Source organism: Nelumbo nucifera, chromosome 7 (genome assembly GCF_055504915.1).
Source record: "Nelumbo nucifera cultivar China Antique chromosome 7, China Antique-T2T, whole genome shotgun sequence".
Classification (NCBI taxonomy): Eukaryota; Viridiplantae; Streptophyta; class Magnoliopsida; order Proteales; family Nelumbonaceae; genus Nelumbo; species Nelumbo nucifera.
The window spans coordinates 33,640,489-33,664,732 of NC_142655.1; the positions used below are offsets into that span (position 1 = coordinate 33,640,489).

The 24,244-nt window shown below is 35.0% G+C and overlaps 1 protein-coding gene and 1 long non-coding RNA gene across 2 annotated transcripts; both read left to right on the forward strand.

Moving 5' to 3' along the window:
- On the forward strand, positions 1-1,152 carry LOC104598300 (uncharacterized). The gene is made up of 2 exons (XR_002022725.2): positions 1-352; positions 953-1,152. It is a non-coding gene; the product is annotated as an uncharacterized LOC104598300 (long non-coding RNA).
- A 3,053-nt stretch (positions 1,153-4,205) lies between these two features.
- LOC148790347 (soluble starch synthase 2-1, chloroplastic/amyloplastic-like) lies at positions 4,206-8,652 on the forward strand. Its single transcript, XM_088891154.1, has 2 exons — positions 4,206-5,935; positions 6,037-8,652. Exon 2 carries the CDS (start codon positions 6,978-6,980, stop codon positions 8,322-8,324), a length of 1,347 nt encoding a protein of 448 aa, XP_088747280.1. The 5' UTR covers positions 4,206-5,935; positions 6,037-6,977; the 3' UTR covers positions 8,325-8,652.
- The last annotated feature ends 15,592 nt before the right edge of the window (positions 8,653-24,244 follow it).

Below are 24,244 nucleotides of genomic sequence, written 5' to 3' on the forward strand. Positions count from 1 at the left end.
TGTAAGTGAGGAGTTCAGAATAGTGACAGTAGTCCAAACATGGAAATGCTCCCAAGGATTGTCGTGGTGTTTCTGGTCATGACGGTAATATTTGGGATGCAAGAGGTGATGTCCAAGGAAGTTAGCTTGTGTAACATGAGCGAGAACGACCTATTAGCTTGCAAGCCGGCGGTGAGCAAGCAAAATCCTGCAGACCCGTCGCCGGCGTGTTGCAAGGCTCTCTCCAGTGCTGACTTGTCTTGTCTTTGCTCCTACAAGAACTCCATCCTCTTGCCTTCTCTTGGGATTAATCCTGACTTTGCCATGCAACTCCCTACGAAATGCAACCTTAATCCACCTGCCAAATGCTAAGGTCTCCTCCCTCTGTCTCCCCCACATTGCTGCGTGTATATGTGTGCAGGGATGCAAGTCGAGTGGGTTGGGTGTCCGGCCTGAGTCTGAGGTCAAGCTCAAACTATTCGGTCCGAGTTTGGGTTTGAACCATTCTTGGGTTGGAATTGGATTGGTCAATTAGCTTATACTAAAAATTGGTATATATCTGTGTATATGTATGTATAATTTATTAAAAGGATATGTATATATACATATATACATACATATAATTGGGTTAAGCTTAAATTGCGATAAGGTTGACTGAGTTCGGACTTCTTAAGGGCTATGCCTGAATCCAGCCCGAAAAATATAAAAATCCGAGCTTAATTGGTCTGAGCTCGGTTGTGCCCACCCAAGTTACACCCCAATCTGTGTGTATAAGTCAAGTAGTTGGATTCATCATTTTAACATCTTTTCTGTCCAGTTAAATTCGCTGGTTTGATGGTCTGATTTATTAGCTTTTATATCAATGATGATCTATAAGATTGCTGAACATAATATAAAGTAGATATACTAAATTGATAATCCTTCAATTATAATCAATTTGACCTTATTGTGGTCGATGTCTTTGTTCTTGCAGGAAACAAGGAGCTAATGAAGTGGTTGCTCTTATCTAAATGTGTTTGAAGGATGTGCTATGTTTTAGTTGTCCTCGTATCGTCATGTAGTGTATGCTTGTATTGTTCTTCTTTTTCGATCTTTAGTTCGGATGTGGCCATTAAACTATCTGTAGTTTGAAGGGTTAAAAATATAATAATATCTTAGCTAGTGTTTGGCCAACTCTTCTGTGCTTAGGCTCAGTTTGAAGATATATATATCTTGAATATTTGAATTCTAATTAAGCTACCTGACCAGACAGACAAGCGTGACATGCATTATCCATCTCCAAAGAATCAGTTCTTGTGAAGTTATTTGCCCAAAAATTATTTGGGTCTTGTTTGGTTCACAGGAATAGGGGTCTGGAAATTCCAACTGTTTGGTTGGGAGGAATCGGAATCCCAATTCCATTTCTGGTGGAATGGCATTCCCCCATTTGAAGGAATGACCATTCCCTCCCCTTCCCTTGGGAACGAAATCTCATTCCATTTGATTTCAATTCTAATTCTGATTCTTTTTTGAACCAAACAGATTATGGGAATAAACCATTCAGATTCTGATTTCAAAGGATTTTGATTCCGATTCCATCTACAAACCAAACAGATCCTTGGTTTTGTCAGAGATTCTCATAGGTATCGATGAATTTAAAATGTGATTTTTGTTATAATATAATTCATCATATTTTTTTTTTCAACTATCAAACTTTACTTCAGGTGAAAGAGTGGCCACCTTAAAATTTTATTAACCAATTTCAGATGAAAACAAACAAAAAAGTCCAGGGGAGGATATAGAAAGGCCTTGCCTTAATCCCAAAATACAAGAGATGCACTCTTAAACCCAGGTCAGTCCATTACAAAATACTAGTGAAATCTAATAACAGGAAGACCTAGTTGGTCCTCATGAGTCATGAATGAGACACCGGACCCAACATAACATGGGTGTACATTGCACAATTCAAACTCGTTCATGAAGAACATAAAAAGAAACTATCACGTCCCTCTATAATTCTGCAATTCTGTGACTGTCCAACCATTTCAACAAACACCAAAGACTTAGCTTTATAGGTTAGTTGATGATCTGAATTGCTACCAATGAGTCACTTTTGATCTTGACTACTGAATACCCAAGCTCTTAAAAAGAATAAAAAAACATTGTTGAAATGCCAATATATGGGTTGGGCAAACCCAGTTCTTGCAAAATCCAAGGATAAAATCTGCTTTTCTCCTATGATTGATCTGAAATAACCATGCTATGTTGGATCTAATCTAATTAGTGTAGGGCAATGGTGAGATTGGGAAGCGGTGAACTAGGTTTTGATGTTGAGAAGAAGAAAAGGTAAAGGGGTTTGGGTTTTAGGGACTTGGGAAGACATTAAGGGCTTGTCGTTTCCTCTTATTTCTTACCTCTTGAAAGGAATCTTACACCTTTAAGAGGAAAGTGGTTGTTTATTTCTTTTTCTCCTCTTAAAGAGGAATCTTACATTTTTTTGTTTGCCAATGATACCCCCAAAATACAAGACACTTCTCCTTCCTTATAATTCAAAGGCCTCATATGCAATAATAATAATAATAATTATTATTAATTAATTAATAAATAATAATAATAATAATAATAATTAAAAAGTTAATTAATTACTAAGCAATAATTAATTAATATAATAATTCATAATTAGTAATTATTATTAATTAAAAGAATTATTATAATTAACTATTAACAATTAATAATTATTATAATAACTAGTATTACTGACAAATTAATTATAATTAAATATGAATTATTATTATACAATCACAATTTCCAATTAAATGGTGTTCATCTAAGTTTAGTTCAAGTATTGTTTTTTGGGGTTATGTCAATAGTTTATCCAATCACAATTTAAGTTCTAAAGTGGCCAATTTCCTATTCTCTAGATAAATTTGTATTATTTTTTTTTGTATTTTAATGCTATTTTTTAAAAAAAATTATTAATTTTTATTGGTTTGTTATTATTTTTGTATTATAACAATTATATAAACCACCTTTGTGTTTTGACCCTAACAAAGGCCTCCCTATAATTTTGAGAAAAAAAGTACAAATTCCTCCTTTCCCTTGGCTTTTCGGTAACAAAGTCATTGAATTTGCCAAAATACCCTTACCATTGTTAATGCATTATCATGCATAATTTAAAGTTTCAACTTTACCCTCCACTAATTTATTTGGCCAAACAACTTTCAAAGAATAATTCTCCTTACTCTTCTTAGACAAAGTAAGGTGAAAAGGCTGAAGTGAAGTAAAATTAATGCATTACATCAACATTTTTCATTTGGATTAATGACGGAAGGAAGGTATTTGCATATTTTTTCAAGGATTTTTAGAAAACCCAAAGAGGTTTTTGTTAAGGCCAAAACACTAGAGAGTTCCATAGGATTGTTAGAAAACCCAATGAGGTTTTTATATTTTTCTTATTTTTAAATGAAATTTAAATTGATTTTAAAATAATTAAACTATATTTAAAATTCATATTTATTACTATTATTTTTAAAATTAGTAATATTGAATTTATTTAAATATTATTTTTTTATTAAATTTAAATTCATTATGAATTGTAATTAACTATATAAATTTTTATTGTTTAATGGAACTTAAGTTGGTTCTAATTAATAAAATTTAATTATAAAACTAATAATTGTTTGCTAATTTTGTATTAGTTTTAAATTTATCTTATTCCTTTTATAAATTAAATTATTTTTTATTATATTAATAAAATATTTTTTATTAATAACAATAATTAATAATTATTTTTATTTTATTTAAATAGCTTACTAAATTATTTGTATTATGGTTAATAAATTTATATTATTTTCAAATGGAATATAAATGGATTGTTGTCTTAAATGGAAGTAGATTATTTAGCGTAATAATATATCATTGGATATCTCAGTTTCAATATAATTAATCTTTAGTAATAATTACAGTTTAATGCAAATATATCTAATACATGTAAAATTGTAGTTAAATTGAAATAAATATATATAGGTAAATTTATTGTATTTTATGCAATTTAATGGAGTAATGGTGATGAGAGAGTTAATGGCACAATTAATGAGGAGAGATTATTAAAATAGTTAATGGGAAAGAGGGAGAAAGAATTCATCGGGTATTAATGATGAGTGTTAAAAATCTTAAAAGTGATTGATCAGTTGAGTTATTTTGCTTAATTTTAAGTACCCCTACTGTTTACCCATTGTCTTGCATACTCTTAAGTTTTCTACAATTGTCATTGCCATAACGAAATGTCAAATTTGCCCTTTTGTTCCTCTTCAATGGAGCAAGGTCTTGGTCTCTCTAATTCTCTCTCATTCTCTCTGTTTCTCGCGAAAACATTTCCGTTCTTCTTTCTCTATTTCTCAATTTCTCTCGCTCAAACCTCCGACAATTTACTGAGAACTATGGTGAACCACGGCGACCGGCGACAACAGTTTTGCAGCGGCGACCCTCAGCTTCTCTGGTTCTCTCATTCTCTCTGTTTCTCAAGGAAACCATTTTCAAGGAAACCACAACGGTGACATAGTGACTGTTGCAACAGGAAGCAAGCCAATAGCGGCGACCCTCAGCTCCTCTGCCAGTGAATCATTAATTGCAGCGGGGGTTTTAATGCGAGATTTACGAGTTAATTCAGGGATTATTGCAACAGGAATCAAGCCTAATAGGATACTGACTTCCAAGCTGATGCAAAGGAACATATACGGCAGTCCGCAATTTCCAATTCGGAATCCAGTACAACATAACCCGCGGTTTCCGTCTCTAGCATCCGCAAGCTTAAGCGGAAAGTAAGAAGAGAATGGTTCTATTATCGGTTATTTTAATGGGGAAACGGCTTACCGGAATGCTGAGTTCACTGCCGAGAACAGACCCAAAATCGTCTTTCACAGAAAAAGCGACAGAGTTGCAGTTATCGTTTTCCCCTTGTTCTTGAGAAGAAACAGAGGCACAATGCTCTTGGCTTTGTGGTACAGCCCTTGAGCCCTCTGAAGTTCTCCTACGAGGTTGATGACATGCTAGTAACAGTCCTCAGTTTCTCTCTGCGTCTTCGCGGCCTGATAATGCTAGGAGAGGCCCCTTCATGCCAAGTAGGAGTGACTGCTCTAGAAGCTTCTTGAGTGGGTACAGTGACTATCCTAATTACATGGCAAATACTGAATCATCCAGGGCCAAGGTCAGATCCCTTTGGGGGATTTCAGATCAAGTTTGCAGAGGGCTTCGGTTTTTTACGCCAACTTCACCAGTAAAGTGTACCCTGGTTCAGGGCGGTTGGATAGGCTTGGAATGCCATATTGTGGGGATTCTGTTGGCTCTAGTGGTGTATACCGCATCAGATACTAATATTTGTCGTGGAATCAAAGTTTTTCTGCTTTGTGTTTTCATGGCTTCTTGTGAATTGGGCTTGGGTCATGCTCACTGTTGAGTTAAGACTTATGTGATCTTTTTAATCTCTACTAGTTTGAGATTGTTGTTGGTTGCTATTTGCTAAGCTTGTCAGCAGTAGTGATGAAACAGGGGCGAGAGGGAGATAGAGAACGAAGGAACGGGGGAGAGAGAACGAAGGGGACGGGGAGAGAGAGAGCCGCTGTTGGAGAGGGTCCGCAGCAGTGGCGGTGATGAAACAGGGGCAACAGGGAGAGAAAGATGCTGTTGCAGCAGTAGTAATGAGGAGGCGGAAGACGGTGGGTTCAATGCAGATAATCGATCTTCTTCGATTTCTGAACGGATCTTGTGGTCCTGGTGGGCGCTGAATAGTTGGTCACCGGAGACCATAAGAGATTTAACTGTGCCCTTGCCGACAGCAACCACGTTGTTGGTCTGAGACGGCTCTTGGGCATCAGCTTCTCTTCATCAGAGAAGCTGCTGCAAAGGAACTTCCCCGCGAGGACGAGGGAGAAAACGTAAGAGGAATGGCCTTTGAGGGTGGAGATGATGGCATCCAAAGGTGGAGATCCTGGAACTTTTTGCACTCGCATGAGAACATCTTTAGATTGTATTCATAAATTTAATAAAAAATTGGATGAGTTTGTTTCTGTTATTGTACAGAGAGGATTAGGGACTGAACAAACGCTCCAGACCGAGATCTGGTCTCGATCTAACGATGTGGCTAATGACCCTCAGCGGTACTGGTTTCGATCCAACAGTTGTCGCTCGTATTACTGTTGAGAAGGAAAACAGTAATGGAACCCATGTGAAGCCCATCTCTCCTAGCCACTCGTCTGCCGGTGGAGAGAGGACGGGGAAGAAGCTGAGGTTGGAGAGGACGGTGAAGAAGCTGAGGTTGGAGAAAGCACTAACGATTCCCGTGGTCGGATATAGACGACGACAGTGGTGGCATGTCATGGTCACACCATCCGGCAGCGCATTGCGGCGCAGTCATCGGCAGCAGCACGCACAGCAGGCCGCACAACAGCAGGCACCGCCACACAGCAGCACGCACCGCCGATAGCCCGCATCACACACCACCAGGCTGCAGCGTGCACCGCACGGCAGCACGCACCGCGCACACGCCCGGCACCGCACAGCAGCGGCACCATGAGCCGTGCGCACGCACTGCGCGGCAGCAGCACTAGGGGCCGCATGTATGCACCCGGCAGCAGCAGTAGAGTGGGGCCCACACGGCAGCTCATAGGGGTGGGCCCACCCTTATCTGGACACATCATGCCAACTCGCCGCCAACTTATCTTATCCCTTATCCCTTATCCCTTATCCCTTATCTTATCTTTATCTTATCTTAAGTAAGAGTGTGTTATCAATAGGAGTAGGTAATTAGGAATTTGAGTTTAAGTTGGAGATTGAGTTTAATTAGGAATTTCCTTCTGTAATCTCCTATTTAAGGAGCTACAAATTGAAATAAAACATTCAGTTTTCCAGTCAAGAAAATAGTGAGGAGAGTTCGGGTGGTTTCTTGGACAAATCACCCGTTCAGCTTCCGCAATAGGGTCTGCACGCAAGGGAAGGCGCAAGGGGAAGCAGGGCTTCACACCATGGACCGACCCGTGACGGGATCCTATGCGCGGGACCATAACAAATTGGTATCAGAGCCAAACGTCATGGACGATATGGAGCAGCTATCTTCCAAGGTCGACGAATTGGAACACCAACTTGCAGAAACCAGCATGGAGGTTCCTGAAGTCAGGGAAGACGTCCGGGAGATGCGACGCCTGCTGGAAGCATTCCTCTCCAACAAAGAAATGAGTTCGGAGGGAATCGCCAACACCAACAGACGCCGTCCGGATTGGGCAGAGGCATGCAGCGAACAACAGATCGTTGCCCCTACAGCCGTAGTTATTTCCATGGATCAGTGCACGGAGGATGAAACTGTAAAGTCTCCTCCTTTGGCCGGGGACAATGTCACGAACATTATAGTAGAACCTGCAGAATGTGCTCCTTTGACGAAGGCAGGTGGGCTTGGCGATGTTGCAGGGGCTTTACCGAAGGCCTTGGCTCGACATGGACATAAAGTTATGGTGGCGGCACCACCGTATGGTAACTATACAGAAATCCAAGAAACAGGAGTGCACAAGAGATGTAAGGTGGAGGGGCGGGATATAGAGGTAATTTTCTTCCAAGCTTATATTGATGGCATAGATTTTGTGTTCATGGACAACCCTATGTTTCGTAATATTGAGGAAAATATATATGGGGAAGGCCGAGAGGATATTTTAAAATGCATGGTCCTCTTCGGTAAGGCCGCTCTTGAGGTCCTCTACTGTAAGCATACCTGGTGCATTCTTATGATCCATAGCATAGCACACTGGGGTCGTGGTCCAGTACGTAATTTCTGTTATGTGGACCTTCCACAAAACTACTTCAAACTATATGACCCAGGAGGTAGGGAACACTTCAATGTCTTGGCGGCTGGCCTGAGTGTAGCAGAGTGTGTAGTCACTGTAAACCATGGCTACGCTTGGGAGCGGGAAACAAAAGAAGATGGCTGGGGTCTGCATCAAATAATCCAGCGTTATGCACTGAGAGACGGGGCAGTCCCTGTTGTTCATGCTGTTGGTGGACTAAGAAATTGTGTGCAGCCGTTTGATCCATTCGCAGAATCCCAAACCATGTATCCAGAACACGAGCTTGAGGACAAGCTCGTAGTCCGGGAGGGGTGTAATGTTATGGTCACACCATCCGGCAGCGCACTACGGCGCAATCATCAGCAGCAGCACGCACCGCCGATAGCGCGCAACACACACCACCAGGCAGCAGCGCGCACCGCGTACATGCTCGGCACCGCACGACAATGGCACCATGGCGCGCAGCACGCACTGCACGCACTGCACGGCAGCACGCACCGCGCACACGCCCGGCACCGCACAACAGCGGCACCATGAGCCACGCGCACGCACTGCGCGGCAGCAGCACCAGGGGCCGCGCGCACGCACCTGGCAGCAATAGTAGAGTGGGGCCCACATGACAGCTCATAGGGGTGGGCCCACCCTTATTTGGACACGTCATGCCAACTCGCCGCCAGCTTATCTTATCCCTTATCCCTTATTTTATCCTTATCTTTATCTTATCTTAAGTAAGAGTGTGTTATCAATAGGAGTAGGTAATTAGGAGTTTGAGTTCAAGTTGGAGTTTGAGTTTCATTAGGAATTTCCTTCTGTAATCTCCTATTTAAGGAGCTACAAATTGAAATAAAACATTCAGTTTTTCAGTCAAGAAAAGAGTGAGGAGAGTTCGGGTGGTCCCTTCCCCGCAAGGGAAGGCGCAAGGGGAAGCAGGGCTTCGCACCGTGGACGACCCGTGATGGGATCCCACGTGCGGGACCATAACAAATGGTAGCGGAGAAACATGGAGTGGAACGGTTGGAGAGTGGTTCACTATAGCTACCGTCGTGGAGAGGGGTGGTGAAGGAGGGAGAGGGACGAAGGACAAAATTGGGTTTTGAAAAAAATTCATACATCACGTGGTGTTACGTGTGTATAAATTTCGATGAAACATTAACAGATATTAGAGATATTAGGTGTAGAGCTAGTGAGAAAACTTAACGATACCGACAAGACAATAGCTGAATAGTAGGGACCAAGTGTTATTATCTTAAATAGTAGGGGTAGTTTAAAAGATTTATCCTAATTTTAAAATTAAAAAAATTCCAAGAAAACATAAAAAAGGTAAGTGCATTTGAGAAGAAACCAAAAAAAAAATATAAGTGACTTTTGAGAATAAACCACAAAGAAGGAAAATGCCAACTTGGCACATTCCATTTTAATATATAGATACTAGCAGGGATTCATGCGATGCACAGGAAAATTTGAAAGATTTATTAATTTTATGTTTCATTTAATGTTGATTTATAAAAATAAATATTGTTAATTGAATACGAACAAATATCTTTTAATAAATTTAGTTTTATTAATAATTTATAGTAATTTTAATAATTTTTATTATTTTTAAATGAAACTTTGATTAACTTAAATAAATAAAAATAATTATAAAAACCAACATTTGTATTAGTTTCACTAATAATTAACAATTATATAGGAATGACAACGGGGTGGATTTAGGGCCGGGCACCCCATCCCTTTCCCTGTCCCATAGTCAAGACACTCTACCCCATCCCCGCCCTGTCCCCAGTGTCACGTGGGTTCAGGGCAAGGTAAACACTCCTCAATGATCGACGAGTTCAGGGCAAGCACCCCACTCCTCATCAAGGATGGAGAATCCTTGAATTTCCTTGCCCCATCCCCAATATTGTGTGGGTTCAAGTAGAGATGTAAATTGGGTCGTGCTAGGTCGACACGACACAACATGCATGTGGCCGACACAAAGTGCGAGTCATGTCGTGTTGGCCCACAAGGCATCCCGGGCCATGCCTCCCTCCTCTAGGATAATTTGGGGGGTCAATTTGGCATGGCCCATGGCCTAAGCCCGCACGGGCCCATGCCATGCCGTGGGTTGGGCTGGTCCATGGGTCGGGCCTTGGGCTAGGCCATACTATACACCAAGCCAAGTTCAATGCAAGGCACCCACTCCCTATCCAAGGTTTTTAAAATTGGACCGGATAGGGAACCGTTCTGGGGTTGAATGGTCTAACTATTTGGTCCGAACGAATGACTCGCTCTGACAACAAAAACAGGCTAAAAACTGTTGTCCGGGTTGACGGTTTAACCGACTAGGTCAGTGGTTCGCTAACCAAATAAACGATTTTTGGACAAAAAGTAGTTTTGAAGTGAAACAGTGCCCGGTTCCCAATTTTTTCAGTTTAACCATCTGGTTTGATCCAGTTATGAAAACACTGTCCCTGTCAACCCAATATTCAATTTGATGATATAAATGATCAAAAGGATTTATTGGGTATCAACCATATGGTAAATTTTTAAAAGTACAGTAAGTTGTCTTTAATATTCAAAAAATGTAATTTTATGAAAATTTTGGAAAATTTATTGTACATGTGTAATTTTGAAAATTTATTCAAATTTATTTAAATTTTTATTAAATAATTTATTTTCTTTTTAAATGGTTTACTTATAAAATTATATTAACTTATCTTATAATTTCTAATATAAACTAACCAATAATTTCCTTTTTTCAATATTATACTAATTTATCTTAATAATTTATGTAATTATTTGTTCAAATTATAGTTTTCCATTTCCCAAAATCATTTATCTTTAATAATTTTCAATAATTTGTAATGAAAATTACATAAATTTTCAATGGTTTTCCAAAATCTATCAAATGTAATAAATTTTCCTAAAATTTCCAAAATATTCTATTAATTTTCAATAATTATTTAATGCATTTTAGTAATGCATTAAATAACTTAATACTTTATATCTTTTAATTTCAAAAATGTTATTTTACTTAAATGTAGTTTTATGAAAATTTTTGAAAAATTTTATTACATTTATGTAACTATGGGGATTTATTGAATTTTTTTAAATTGTTATTAAATATATTTTTTTATTTAGTAGTTTACTAACAATATTGCACTAATTTATCTTTTATTTTTCAATACAAATTAATTAATAATTTCATTTTCTAACATTATAATATTTTGTTCACCCATTTGTATTTGGTTATTAATTATAATAATAACAATGACTAAAATTTTATACTTTTTGATAATTGTTAAATATAATTCTCAATTTTATAGAAATTGAAATTTTATAGAAATTAGTTAAAGGGTTTTCAATTTCTATAAAATATTGTTAATGAGTTAATTAATAATAATATTTATTAACTTTTGGTAATAACAATATTTAATACTCATTGAATATGGGTGAGATTAAATATTAACCATATTTAACTACTTATTAATTAATATGAATATTTTAAATGAGGGAGAGTGGATATAGATTGGGGGGATTAATTTTAGGAATTGATTAAGGAGTGGGGCAACATAATACTTTCCTATTAGTTTAAATGAAATACCTTAGGAGAGAGATTATAGGAATATTTTTAGATAGTTGAGTGACATGGCTTAATGGGAGTGGTGGAAAGGGGAGATGAGAGAAAGTGGAAGAGAATATCTTGATCAGTCAAAGAGAATAACGGATTGAGTAACCCTGAATCTTTACATTTCTTTTCACTTTTGAATTATAATATCTTGATCAGTTTTTAAAGTGGGCAATGTGGCTGCCCCAATTTGATAGCGATTTTTTTTTTTTTTTGATTTTTTGATAATGGGGGATAGTGGAAAGAGGTTGGTATTTATGAAGTGCTCATTGGATAATGATGATATTTTCTTTAACTTTGAAATCATTTTTTTTACCAATTTGCTTTTTTTTTGCTGCGATTTTTTTCCAAATTGTTTTAGATATATGCATCCATGCTTTATTGGCTCGGAAGGACAATTCCTGTTCTGAGAATTTGGCTACGGCTAATGCAAGCAGTTGGTCACCCCAAAACGTGGTATACAGGTCAAATGGCCAAGTATACATATGAAACTAAAGAATAGCCTTTTTCTCTGTTTTAGAAAAATTTCCCAAGGGGAAAAACCTACTCATATGTCAAATGCTTAAATAGACATCGTTCGACTTTTCTATCCTCCTTTATATTTGGGTGTAAGAGTTTCTTACATCAAAATCCATTTATGTACTCTACCTGGTTTCAGCACTAGCTACTTTCCTTTACTGGGTTCTATCTTATCTTTTCTTAGTTTTAAGCTATTGGCCCTTTGATTACAACTTTTACTAGGTTGAAACATACTAGCAGTATTAAACCTAGCAAATGTCAAGTATGGTTTTGTAGTTAACAGTGTTTCCATGTATTTTGAAGCTATTGTATTTGTTTAATTTTCTTAATATATTGCAGAAGACTCACATGTGGCAAGAGTGAAAATGAAACAAGTAAAGAAGTCAATTTCAACCTTCGGAATGGGAGGCATCGGGAAATGGTAATGTCTCACATATGTATATGTTTTATATATTTTGGATTAGTTTTTTGTATATGGGTTGTGCTAATTTAATAACTGAAAGGTCTGACACCAACCACTTTGTGTGAAAAATGCCAAAGGCCTAACAACAGTGGGAATAATAACCTTATAACCTTAATATGGAAGGATGCTAAAGTAATTACAACGAATGCTAGCAATAAGCATGGAATAAAGTAAACAAATATGTTCTGAATAGAGGAAAATAAATTTATGATAAAAATAAATATATAACAAATAAGCAGTAACCGTGGAACAAAGCAAATCAGTGAAAAAAAAATTAAACAAACAAAAGTTTGAGAACAAAACAGAAGTTAATTCCATCACACCATTCGTAACCTATTGTCATTTCAAAACCACAATGAAAGAGTGTGAGGCAAAATGAAGATATGTTATAGATTGAGATTGAAGATACACTAGCATGAAAATCCAGAAAATTGAGATATGTGATTGATGAAATACCAAGGTTAAGAATCTCCTCAACCCAAACCTTACCATCCCCATGGGATACAGAGAACTAAACAAGGGAGAGTACTGCAGTGTATATTACACTGAATTGAATCCTGATTTTCGTAATCCAGACATAAGTTCTTATCCAACTATCCAATAAAGGGACTTTACTTTACAATAATCCCAAGGCTTGGCATTTCAGAATTAAGTCCTAATCTTTGGCAGTTTTAGACAAGACTGAAGCCAACATTCTCTTGCTTGGCATTCCAAGACTTTACCATTGCACCGCCAATGGCCCCCTCATACAACCAATTCAATGGTTTGGACTAAGCACAAACTTTTAAGTTCAATCATTTCTTAGAGCTGGATTTTCCACAAAGTAAATGAAATAATATCCTAAATGATGGTTACCATGGTAACACATTTGGCCCATATCTGCCAATGGGCCATTAAGATATTTTTTTTTTGAAAAATAAAATAAAATTCATTTGGAAAATAATACATTAGGAAGGTGATAAAGCATCACCCAAAGTGGAAATAAACACAAGATCCCAACTTTGATCTCACAGATCCCATACTAATACCAGTAGAACCAAATGGCAAAATGTTATAATCTTTTCTCCAAATAACCTTTATCACAGTCCAATAAAACAAACGGATATATTCCTTTATTGCCAACAGATATTGCTTGTTTGCAATGGATTTTGCAGCTCGTTATGTTAAAAATTGTCATTTTAATTCCATCTTGGTAATTTTTTACCAAGTTAAATGATGGTTACTAGGTTGACACATTTTTCCCTATATTTGCCAAGGGGTCATTAAGATTTTTTTTGAAGAATAAGATAAAATTCATTAGGAAAGTGATAAGGCATCACCCAAATAGGAAATAAACCCAAGAACCCAACTTCGATCTTACATATCTCATACTAATACCCCTAGAATCGAATGTCAAAATCTTATAAATATTTCCCCAAACAACCATTATTACAGTCCAATAAAACAATCTAAGATATTCTTTTATTTATTGTCAAATGATATTTCTTGTCTGTAATGGCTTTTGGAGGCCGTTATATTAAAAATTGTCATTTTAAATCCATCTTGGTAACTTTTTATCAAGTTAGTTCATGGTTAACAGGTTGACAAATTTAGCCCCATATCTGCCAAGAGGCCATTAAGATATTTTTTTTTGAAAAATAAGATAATATTCTTTAGGAAAAAAAACACATTAGCAAAGTGAAAAAACATCACCCAAGCGGAAAAAAACACAAGAGCCCAACAATGATCCCATTGGTCCCATATTAATACCCCTATAAACGAATGGCAAATTCTTATTATCTTTTCTCCAAACAACTTTTATCACAATCTAATAAAACAAATCAAGATATTCCTTTATTGTCAAATGATATCGCTTGTTTGCAATGGCTTTTGCATTCCTTTATATTTAAAATTGTCATTTTAATTCCATCATGATAAGTTTTTATCAACCTAGTTGATGCTTACCATATTGGCACATTTGACCCTATATTTGCCAAGGGGCCATTAAGATATTCTATTTTTTTGAGAATAAGATAAAAATCATTAAGAATGTGATAAGGCATCACCAAAGCGAAAATAAACCTAAGAACTCAACAATCATCCCTCTTGTCCCATATTAATACCCTTAGAATCGAATGGCAAAATCTTATAATATTTTCTCCAAACAACCTCCATCATAGTCCAATACAACAAACCAAGGTATTCCTTTATTGTCAAATGATATTGTTTGTTTGCAAAGGCTATTGCATTCCTTTATATTTAAAATTGTCATTTTAACTCCATCCTAGTAAACTTTTACCAAGTTAGATGATTCTAATCAGGTTGGCATATTTGGCCGCATCTCTCCAATAGGCCATTAAGATATATTTTTTTTTGAAAAATAAGATAAATTTCATTTGGAAAAAGAATATCACCCAAAGAGGCAATAAACCTAAGAGCCCCACAATCGTCCCTCTGGTCCCATATTAATACCCCTAGATCCGAATGGCAAAATCTAATAATCTTTTCTCCAAATAACCTCTATCACAATCCAATATAACAAACCAAGGTATACCATTATTGTCAAATGATATTGCTTGTTCGCAATGGCATTTGGAGGTCTTTATATTAAAAATTATCATTTTAACTCCATCGTACAAAATTTGACCAACTTAGTTAATGGTTACCATGTTGGCACATTTGGCCCCATATGTGCCCATAGGCCTTTAAGATATTTTTTTTTTGTTGAAGAATAAGATAAAATTCATTAGAAAAAAGAATACGTTAGGATGGTGATAAACTCTCACCCAAAGAGGAAATAGTTTCAAAAGCCCAACTTTGACATCACAGATCCCATACTAATACCCGTAGAACCGATTGACAAAAACTTATAATCATTTCTCCAAACAACATCTATCACATTCTCAAAAAACAAACCAAGATATTCCCTTATTGTCAAATGATATTTTTTGTTGAAGAATAAGATAAAATTCATTAGAAAAAAGAATACGTTAGGATGGTGATAAACTCTCACCCAAAGAGGAAATAGTTTCAAAAGCCCAACTTTGACATCACAGATCCCATACTAATACCCGTAGAACCGATTGACAAAATCTTATAATCATTTCTCCAAACAACATCTATCACATTCTCAAAAAACAAACCAAGATATTCCCTTATTGTCAAATGATATTTTTTGTTTGCAATGGCTTTTGCATTATTTTAAATTTAAAATTATCATTTTAATTCTATCATAGAAAAAGTTTTACCAAGGTAGATGATGCTTACCAGTTTGGCACATTTGGCCCAGTCTTAGCCAATGGAACATTAAGATATTTTTTTTTTTGAAAAATAAGATAAAATTCATTTGGAAAAAGAATACCTTTGGAAGGTGATAAAGCATCACCCAAACAAGAAATAAACCCAAGAGCCTCATAATCATCCCACTGGTCACATACTAATACCCTTAGAACCAAATGAGAATATCTGATAATCTTTTCTCCAAACAACCTCTATAATAGTCCAATAATACAAACCAAAGTATTCGTTTATTGTCAAATGATATTGTTTGTTTGTAATGACTTTCGGATTTCTTTATATTAAAAATTGTCATTTTAACTCTATCTTGGTAAATTTTTAACAAGTTAGTTAATGGTTACTAGGTTGGCACATTTGGCACCATATTTGCCAAGGGGCCATTAAGATTTTTTTCTTTTTTTGTTAAAGTATAAGATAAAATTCATTAGGAAAAATAATAAATTAGGATGGTGATAAACCATCACCCAAAGAGGAAATAATTCTAAAAGCCCAACTTTGATCTCATAGATCCTATACTAATACCCGTACAACTGAATAGCAAAATTTTATAATATTTTATCCAAACAATCTCTATCACAGTCCAAAAAAATAACCCAAGATATTCCTTTATTGTCAAATGATATTGCTTGTTTGCAATGACTTTTGCATTCCTTTATATTTAAATTTGTCAATTTAATTTCTTCTTACTAAAATTTTACAAAGTTAGATGACGCTTAACAGGTTGGCATATTTGGCCCCGTCTCTGCCAATAGACCATTAAGATATTTTTTTTTGAAAAATAATATAAAGTTCATTTGGAAAAAAATATAAATTAGGAAGGTGATAAAACATCACCCAAAGAGGAAATAAACCCAAGAGCCCCACAATCATCCCTCTCGTCCCATATTAATACCCCTAGAATCAAATGGCAAAATCTGATAATCTTTCCTCCAAACAACATCTATCACAGTCCAATACAACAAACCAAGGTATTCATTTATTGTCAAATGATATTGTTTGTTTGCAATGGCTTTTGGAGGTCTTTATATTAAAAACTGAAATTTTAACATTATCTTGGTAAATTTTTACCAAGTTAGTTAATGGTTACCAGGTTGGCACATTTGGCCCTATATTTTCCATTGGGCCATTAAGATATTTTTTGTTGAAGAATAAGATAAAATTGATTAGGAAAAAGAAAACATTAGGATGATGATAACCCCTCACCCAAAGAGGAAATAATTCTAAAATCCCAACTTTGATCTAACAGATCTCTTACTAATACTCGTAGAGCCGAATGGAAAAATCATATAATTTTTTCTCCAAACAACCTCTATCACAATCCCCAAAAACAAACCAAGATATTCCTTTATATTCAAATGATATTTTTTGTTTGTAAAGGCTATTGCATTCCTTTATATTTAAAATTGTCATTTTAACTCCATACTGGTAAAGTTTTACCAATTTAGATGATTCTAACCAGGTTGGCATATTTGGCCGCATCTCTGCCAATGGGCCATTAAGATTTTTTTTTTGAAAAATAAGATAAAATTCATTTGGAAAAAGAATACCTTAGGAATGTGATTATCACCCAAAGACGCAATAAACATAAGAGCCCCACAATCGTCCCTCTGGTCCCATATTAATACCCATAGAACCGAATGGCAAAATCTAATAATCTTTTCTCCAAACAACTTCTATCACAGTCCAATATAACAAACCAAAATATACCTTTATTGTCAAATGATATTGCTTGTTTGCAATGGCATTTGGAGGTCTTTATATTAAAAATTATCATTTTAACTCCATCTTAGTAAATTTTTAACAAGTTAGTTAATTGTTACCAGGTTGGCACATTTGGCCCCATATATGCCCATGGGCCTTTAAGATATTTTTTTTGTTGAAGAATAAGATCAAATTCATTAAAAAAAAGTATACATTAGGATGGTGATAAGCCATCACCCAAAGAGGAAATAATTCTAAAAGCCCAACTTTGATCTCATAGATCCCATACTAATACCCGTAAAACCAAATGGCAAAATCTTATATTATTTTCTCTAAACAACCTCTATCACAGTCCCAAAAAATAAACCGAGAGATTCCTTTATTGTCAAATGATATTGCTTGTTTGCAATGACTTTTGCATTCCATTATATTTAAATTTGTGAGTTTACTTTCATCTTGCAAAAATTTTACAAAGTTAGATGATGCTTACCAGGTTGGCGTATTTGGCCCCGTCTCTGCCAATAGACCATTAAGATATTGTTTTTTAAAAAATAAAATAAAATTTATTTGGAATAAGAATACATTAGGAAGGTGATAAAGCATCATCCAAACAAGAAATAAACCCAAGAGCCTCACTATCATCTCACAGATCCCATACTAATACCCGTAGAACTAATTGACAAAATCTTATAATCTTTTCTCCAAACAACCTCTATCATAGTGCCAAAAAACAAACCAAGATATTCCCTTATTGTCAAATGATATTGCTTGTTTTCAATGGCTTTTGCATTATTTTAAATTTAAAATTGTCATTTTAATTTCATTTTGGTAAAGTTTTACCAAGGTAGATGACGTTTACCAGGTTGGCACATTTGGCCCAGTTTTAGCCAATGTGAAAGTAAGATTTTTTTTCAAAAAATATGATAAAATTCATTTGGAAAATAATACCTTAGGAAGGTGATAAAGCATCACCCAAACAAGAAATAAACCCAAGAGCCTCACAATCATCCCACTGGTCACATACTAATACCCTTAGAACCAAATGAGAATATCTGATAGTCTTTTCTCCAAACAACCTCTATATCAGTCCAATAATACAAACCAAGGTAGTCGTTTATTGTCAAATGATATTGCTTGTTTGCAATGACATTCGGATTTCTTTATATTAAAAATTGTCATTTAAACTCCATCTTGATAAATTTTTAACAAGTTAGTTAATGGTTTTTAGGTTGGCATATTTGGCACAATATTTGTCAAGGGGCCATTAAGATTTTTTCTTTTTTTTGTTGAACTATAAGATAAAATTCATTAAGAAAAAGAATACATTAGGATGGTGATAATCCATCACCCAAAGAGGAAGAATTCCAAAAGCACAATTTTGATTTCACAGATCCCATACTAATACTTGTAGAACTGAATAACAAAATCTTATAACATTTTCTCCAAACAACCTCTATCACAGTCCAAAAAAATAAACCAAGATATTCCTTTATTGTCAAATAATATTGCTTGTTTGTAATGACTTTTGCATTCCTTTATATTTAATTTTGTTAGTTTAATTTCATCTTGCTAAAATTTTACAAAGTTAGATGATGCTTAACAGGTTGGCATATTTGGCCCCATCTCTGCCAATAGACCATTAAGATATATTTTTTTTGAAAAATAAGATAAAATTCATTTGTAAAAATATATACATTAGGAAGGTGATAAAGCACCACACAAAGAGGAAATAAACCCAAGAGCCCACAATCATCCCTCTCGTCCCATATTAATACACCTAGAACCGAATGGCAAAATCTGATAATCTTTCCTCCAAACAACTTATATCACAGTCCAATACAACAAACCAACGTATTCGTTTATTGTCAAATGATATTGCTTTTTTGCAATGGCTTTTGGAGGACTTTATATTAAAAATTGAAATTTTAACTCTATCTTGATAAATTTTTACCAAGTGAGTTAATGGTTACCAGGTTGGCACATTTGGCCCATATTTGCCATTGGGCCATTAAGATATTTTTTGTTGAAGAATAAGATAAAATTTATTAGGAAAAAGAAAACATTAGGATGATGATAACCCCTCACCCAAAGAGGAAATATTTGTAAAATCCCTACTTTGATCTGACAGATCCTATATTAATACCCGTATAGCCGAATGGAAAAATCTTATAATCTTTTCTCCAAACAACCTCTATCACAGTCCCCAAAAACAAACCAAGATATTACTTTATATTCAAATGATATTGTTTTTATGCAAAGGCTATTGCATTTCCTTTATATTTAAAATTGTCATTTTAACTCCATCCTGGTAAGTTTTACCAAGTTAGATGATTCTAACCAGGTTGGCATATTTGGCCGCATCTCTGCCAATGGGCCATTAGGATTTTTTTTTTGAAAAATAAGATAAAATTCGTTTGGAAAAAAATACTTTAGGAAGGTGATTATCACCCAAAGAGGCAATAAACCTGAGAGCCCCACAATCGTCCCTCTGGTCCCATATTAGTACCCATAGAATCGAATGGCAAAATCTGATAATCTTTTCTCCAAACAACTTCTATCACAATCCAATATAACAAACCAATGTATACCTTTATTGCCAAATGATATTGCTTGTTTGCAATGGCATTTGGACGTTTTTATATTAAAAATTATCATTTTAAATCCATCTTAGTAAATTTTTACCAAGTTAATTAATGGTTACCAGGTTGGCACATTTGGCCCCATATATGCCCCTCGGCCTTTAAGATATTTTTTTGTTGAAGATTAAGATAAAATTCATTAGAAAAAAGAATACGTTATGATGGCGATAACCCCTCACCCAAAGAGGAAATAGTTTCCAAAGTCAAACTTTGATCTCACAGATCCCATACTAATACCCGTAGAACTGATTGACAAAATCTTATAATCTTTTCTCCAAACAACTTTTATCACATTCCCAAAAAACAAAGCAAGATATTCCCCTATTGTCAAATGATATTGTTTGTTTGCAATGGCTTTTGCATTATTTTAAATTTAAGATTATCATTTTAATTCCATCCTAGTAAAGTTTTACCAAGGTAGATGATGCTTACCAGGTTGACACATTTGGCCCAGTCTTAGCCAATGGGACATTAAGATTTTTTTTTTGAAAAATAAGACAAAATTCAATTGGAAAAAAAAATACATTAGGAAGGTGATAAAGCATCACCCAAACAAGAAATAAATCCAAGAGCCTCACAATCATCCCACTGGTCACATACTAATACCCTTAGAACCAAATGAGAATATCTGATAATCTTTTCTCCAAACAACCTCTATAACAGTCCAATAATACAAACCAAGGTAATCGTTTATCGTCAACTGATATTGTTTGTTTGCAATGACTTTCGGAATTCTTTATATTAAAAATTGTTATTTTAACTCCATCTTTGTAAATTTGTAACAAGTTAGTTAATGGTTATTAGGTTGGCATATTTGGCACCATATTTGCCAAAGGGCCATTAATATTTTTTTTCTTTTTTTGTTGAAGTATAAGATAAAAATCATTAGGAAAAAGAATACATTAGAATGGTGATAATCCATCACCCAAAGAGGAAAGAATTTCAAAAGAACAACTTTGATCTCACAGATCCCATACTAGTACTCGTAGAACTGAATAACAAAATCTTATAATATTTTCTCTAAACTACCTCTATCACAATCCAAAAAAATAAACCAAGATATTCCTTTTTTGTCCAAACAACCTCTATCACAATCCCAAGTTGGCATATTTGGCCCCGTCTCTACCAATGGGCCATTAAGATATTTTTTTTGAAAAATAAGATAAAATTCATTTGAAAAAAGAATACTATAGGAAGGTGATAAAACATCATCCAAAGAGGATATAAACCTAAGTGCCCTACAATCATCCCTCTAGTCCCACATTAATACAGCTAAAACCGAATGACAAAATTTAATATCTTTTCTCCAAACAACCTCCATCACAATCCAATACAACAAACCAAGGTATTTCTTTATTGTCAAATGATATTGTTTGTTTGCAATGGCTTTTGAAGGTCTTCATATTAAAAATTGTTATTTTAAGTCCATTTTGGTAAATTTTTACCAAGTTAGTTGATGGTTTACAGGATGACACATTTGGCCCCATTTCTATCATTGGGCCATTAAGGTTTTTTCGTTGAAGAATAAAATAAAATTCATTAGGAAAAAGAATACATTAGGATGGTGATAACCCCTTATCCAAAGAATAAATAATTCCAAAAGCCCATTTTGATCTCACAGATCCCATACTTATACTTGTAGAACCAAATGACAAAATCTTATAATCTTTCCTCAAACAACCTCTATCACAATCCCAAAAAACAAACCAAGATATTCCTTTATATTTAAAATCGTCATTTTAATTCCATCCTGATAAAGTATTACCAAGTTAGATAATTATTATCAGGTTGGCATATTTGGCCCCATCTCTGCCAATGGGCCATTAAGATATTTTTTGTTTGAAAAATAAGATAAAATTCATTTGGAAATAGAATACCTTAGGAAGGTAATAAAGCATCATCCAAAGAGGAAATAAACCTAAGAGCCCCATAATCATCCCTCTTGTCTTATATTAATACCCCTACAACTGAATGGCAAAATCTGATAATCTTTTCTCCAAACAACCTCTATCACAATCTGATATTCCTTGTTTGCAATGGATTTTGGAGGTCTTTATATTAAAAACTGTCATTTTAACTCCATTTTGGTAAATTTTTACCAAGTTAGTTGATGGTTACCAGATTGGCGCATTTGGCTCCATATTTTCTAATGGGCCATTAAGATATTTTTTTTTGTTCAAGAATAAGATTAAATTTTTTAGGAAAGAAGAATACATTAGGATAGTGATAACCCCTCACCCAAAGAGGAAAGAATTCCGAAAGCCCAACTTTAATCTCACAGATCTCATAGTAATTCCCATAGAACTGAATGACAAAATCTTAGAATATTTTCTCCAAACAACCTCTATCACAGTTCCGAAAAACAAACCAAGATATTCCTTTATTGTCAAATGATATTGTTTGTTTGCAATGGCTTTTGCATTCTTTTATATTTAAAATTGTCATTTTAATTCTATCTTGGTAAATTTTTACCAAGTTAGTTGATGCTTAGCATGTTGGCACATTTGGCCCTATATCTGCCAATGGGCCATTAAGATATTTTTTTTCTTGAAGAATAACATAAAATTCATTAGGGAATAAAACACATTAGGAAGGTGATAAGGCATCACCCAAGCGGAAATAAACCCAAGTACCCAACAATGATCCCATTGATCCCATATTAATACCCCTAGAACCGAATGACAAAATCTGATAATTTTTTCTCCAAACAACCTCTATCACAGTCCAATAAAACAAACCAAGATGTTCCTTTATTGTGAAATGATATAGATTGTATGCAATGACTTCTGGATGTTTGTATATTAAAAATTGTTATTTTAAGTCCATCTTGGTAAATTTTTACCAAGTTAACTGGTGGTTACCAGGTTTGCACATTTGGCACCATATCTGCCAAGGGGCCATTAAGATTTTTTTTTTGTTCAAAAATAAGATAAAGTTTATTAGGAAAAAGAATACATTAGGGTGGTGATAAGCCATCACCTAAAGAGGAAATAATTCAAAAAACCCAACTTTGACCTCACAGATCCCATATTAATACCAGTAGAACCGAATGGTAAAATCTTATAATCTTTTCTCCAAACAACCTCTATCAGAGTCCAAATAATAAACCAAAATCTTCCTTTATGGTCAAATGGTATTGCTTTTTTCTATGGCCTTTGCATGTCTTTACATTTAAAATTGTTATTTTAATTCCATCTTGGTAAGGTTTTACCAAGTTAGATGATGCTTACCAGGTTGGCACATTTAGCCCCATCTCTACCAATGGGCCATAAAATTTTTTTTTGAAAATTAAGATAAAATTCATTTGAAAAAGAATACTTTAGGAAAGTGATAAAGCATCACCCAAAGAGGAAATAAACACAAGAACCCAACAATGATCACACAGGTCCCATATTAATACTTATAGATTCATTTCCCTTTCTTCATCACTTGCTTCTCATTTGTCTTTATTCTCACAATCTCTCTCAAGTGTATCGCCTTTAGAGACATGTCCTTCCCCCGTCGCCTCCTCCCCTCACTCCCCTTCCAACCTTTGTAATCCCTCATGGGTGTTCACTCCCAACTTTAAAACAACAACCTCACCAGAGTTGTTGGTCCCATCTCCTCCCCCCTACCGTCCCCTATCTGATTTAAAGGCAATTTAATTCATTGAAATATTTTGATTCCTTTTGCAGTTTGATTTAATCTTTATATGGTTTGTTAGGTTGACAAATCATTTATTGAGATGTACCATGTGTCCTTGGTCATACCAAAATTTGTAAATGCATACTAAGAGAATGGAATATGACTTCATTATTGAAATCAACTTCAACCTCAGATGGTTCATTAACTACGGTAGATTGAATTTCCATACAAAACATTTGGCAAGATCCATTTTACTAATAGTTTTTTCACTTAGGATGTAAGATACAATCTATTCTCATCAGTTTTTTCATTCATATTGTCCTCATTTAAAGTGTCTTAATTGCTAATTTGGTAGGAGTTTACCAAGTTAGGGACCGATGGATTAATTTCAAGGGTGACGACACATGGCAACCATCATTAATATTTAATATTATTAGCTAATGAATCAAATGTGGACTGCTACACGTATTGGTGTCAATTACTCTTCCATCACGTTATCACAATTTCCTTAAATGCCAAACTGATAAACATTTACAAATATGAGTGTGAGGCATTGATTAAGTTTATTGATGTGGATATAACCATCCGTAATTGGAATTAATGTCCCAACATCAATATTTGAGTTATG

Excerpts from the sequence above, each read along its gene's own strand:
- LOC148790347 (XM_088891154.1), top strand. The coding sequence starts at position 6,978 with ATGGACCGACCCGTGACGGGATCCTATGCGCGGGACCATAACAAATTG.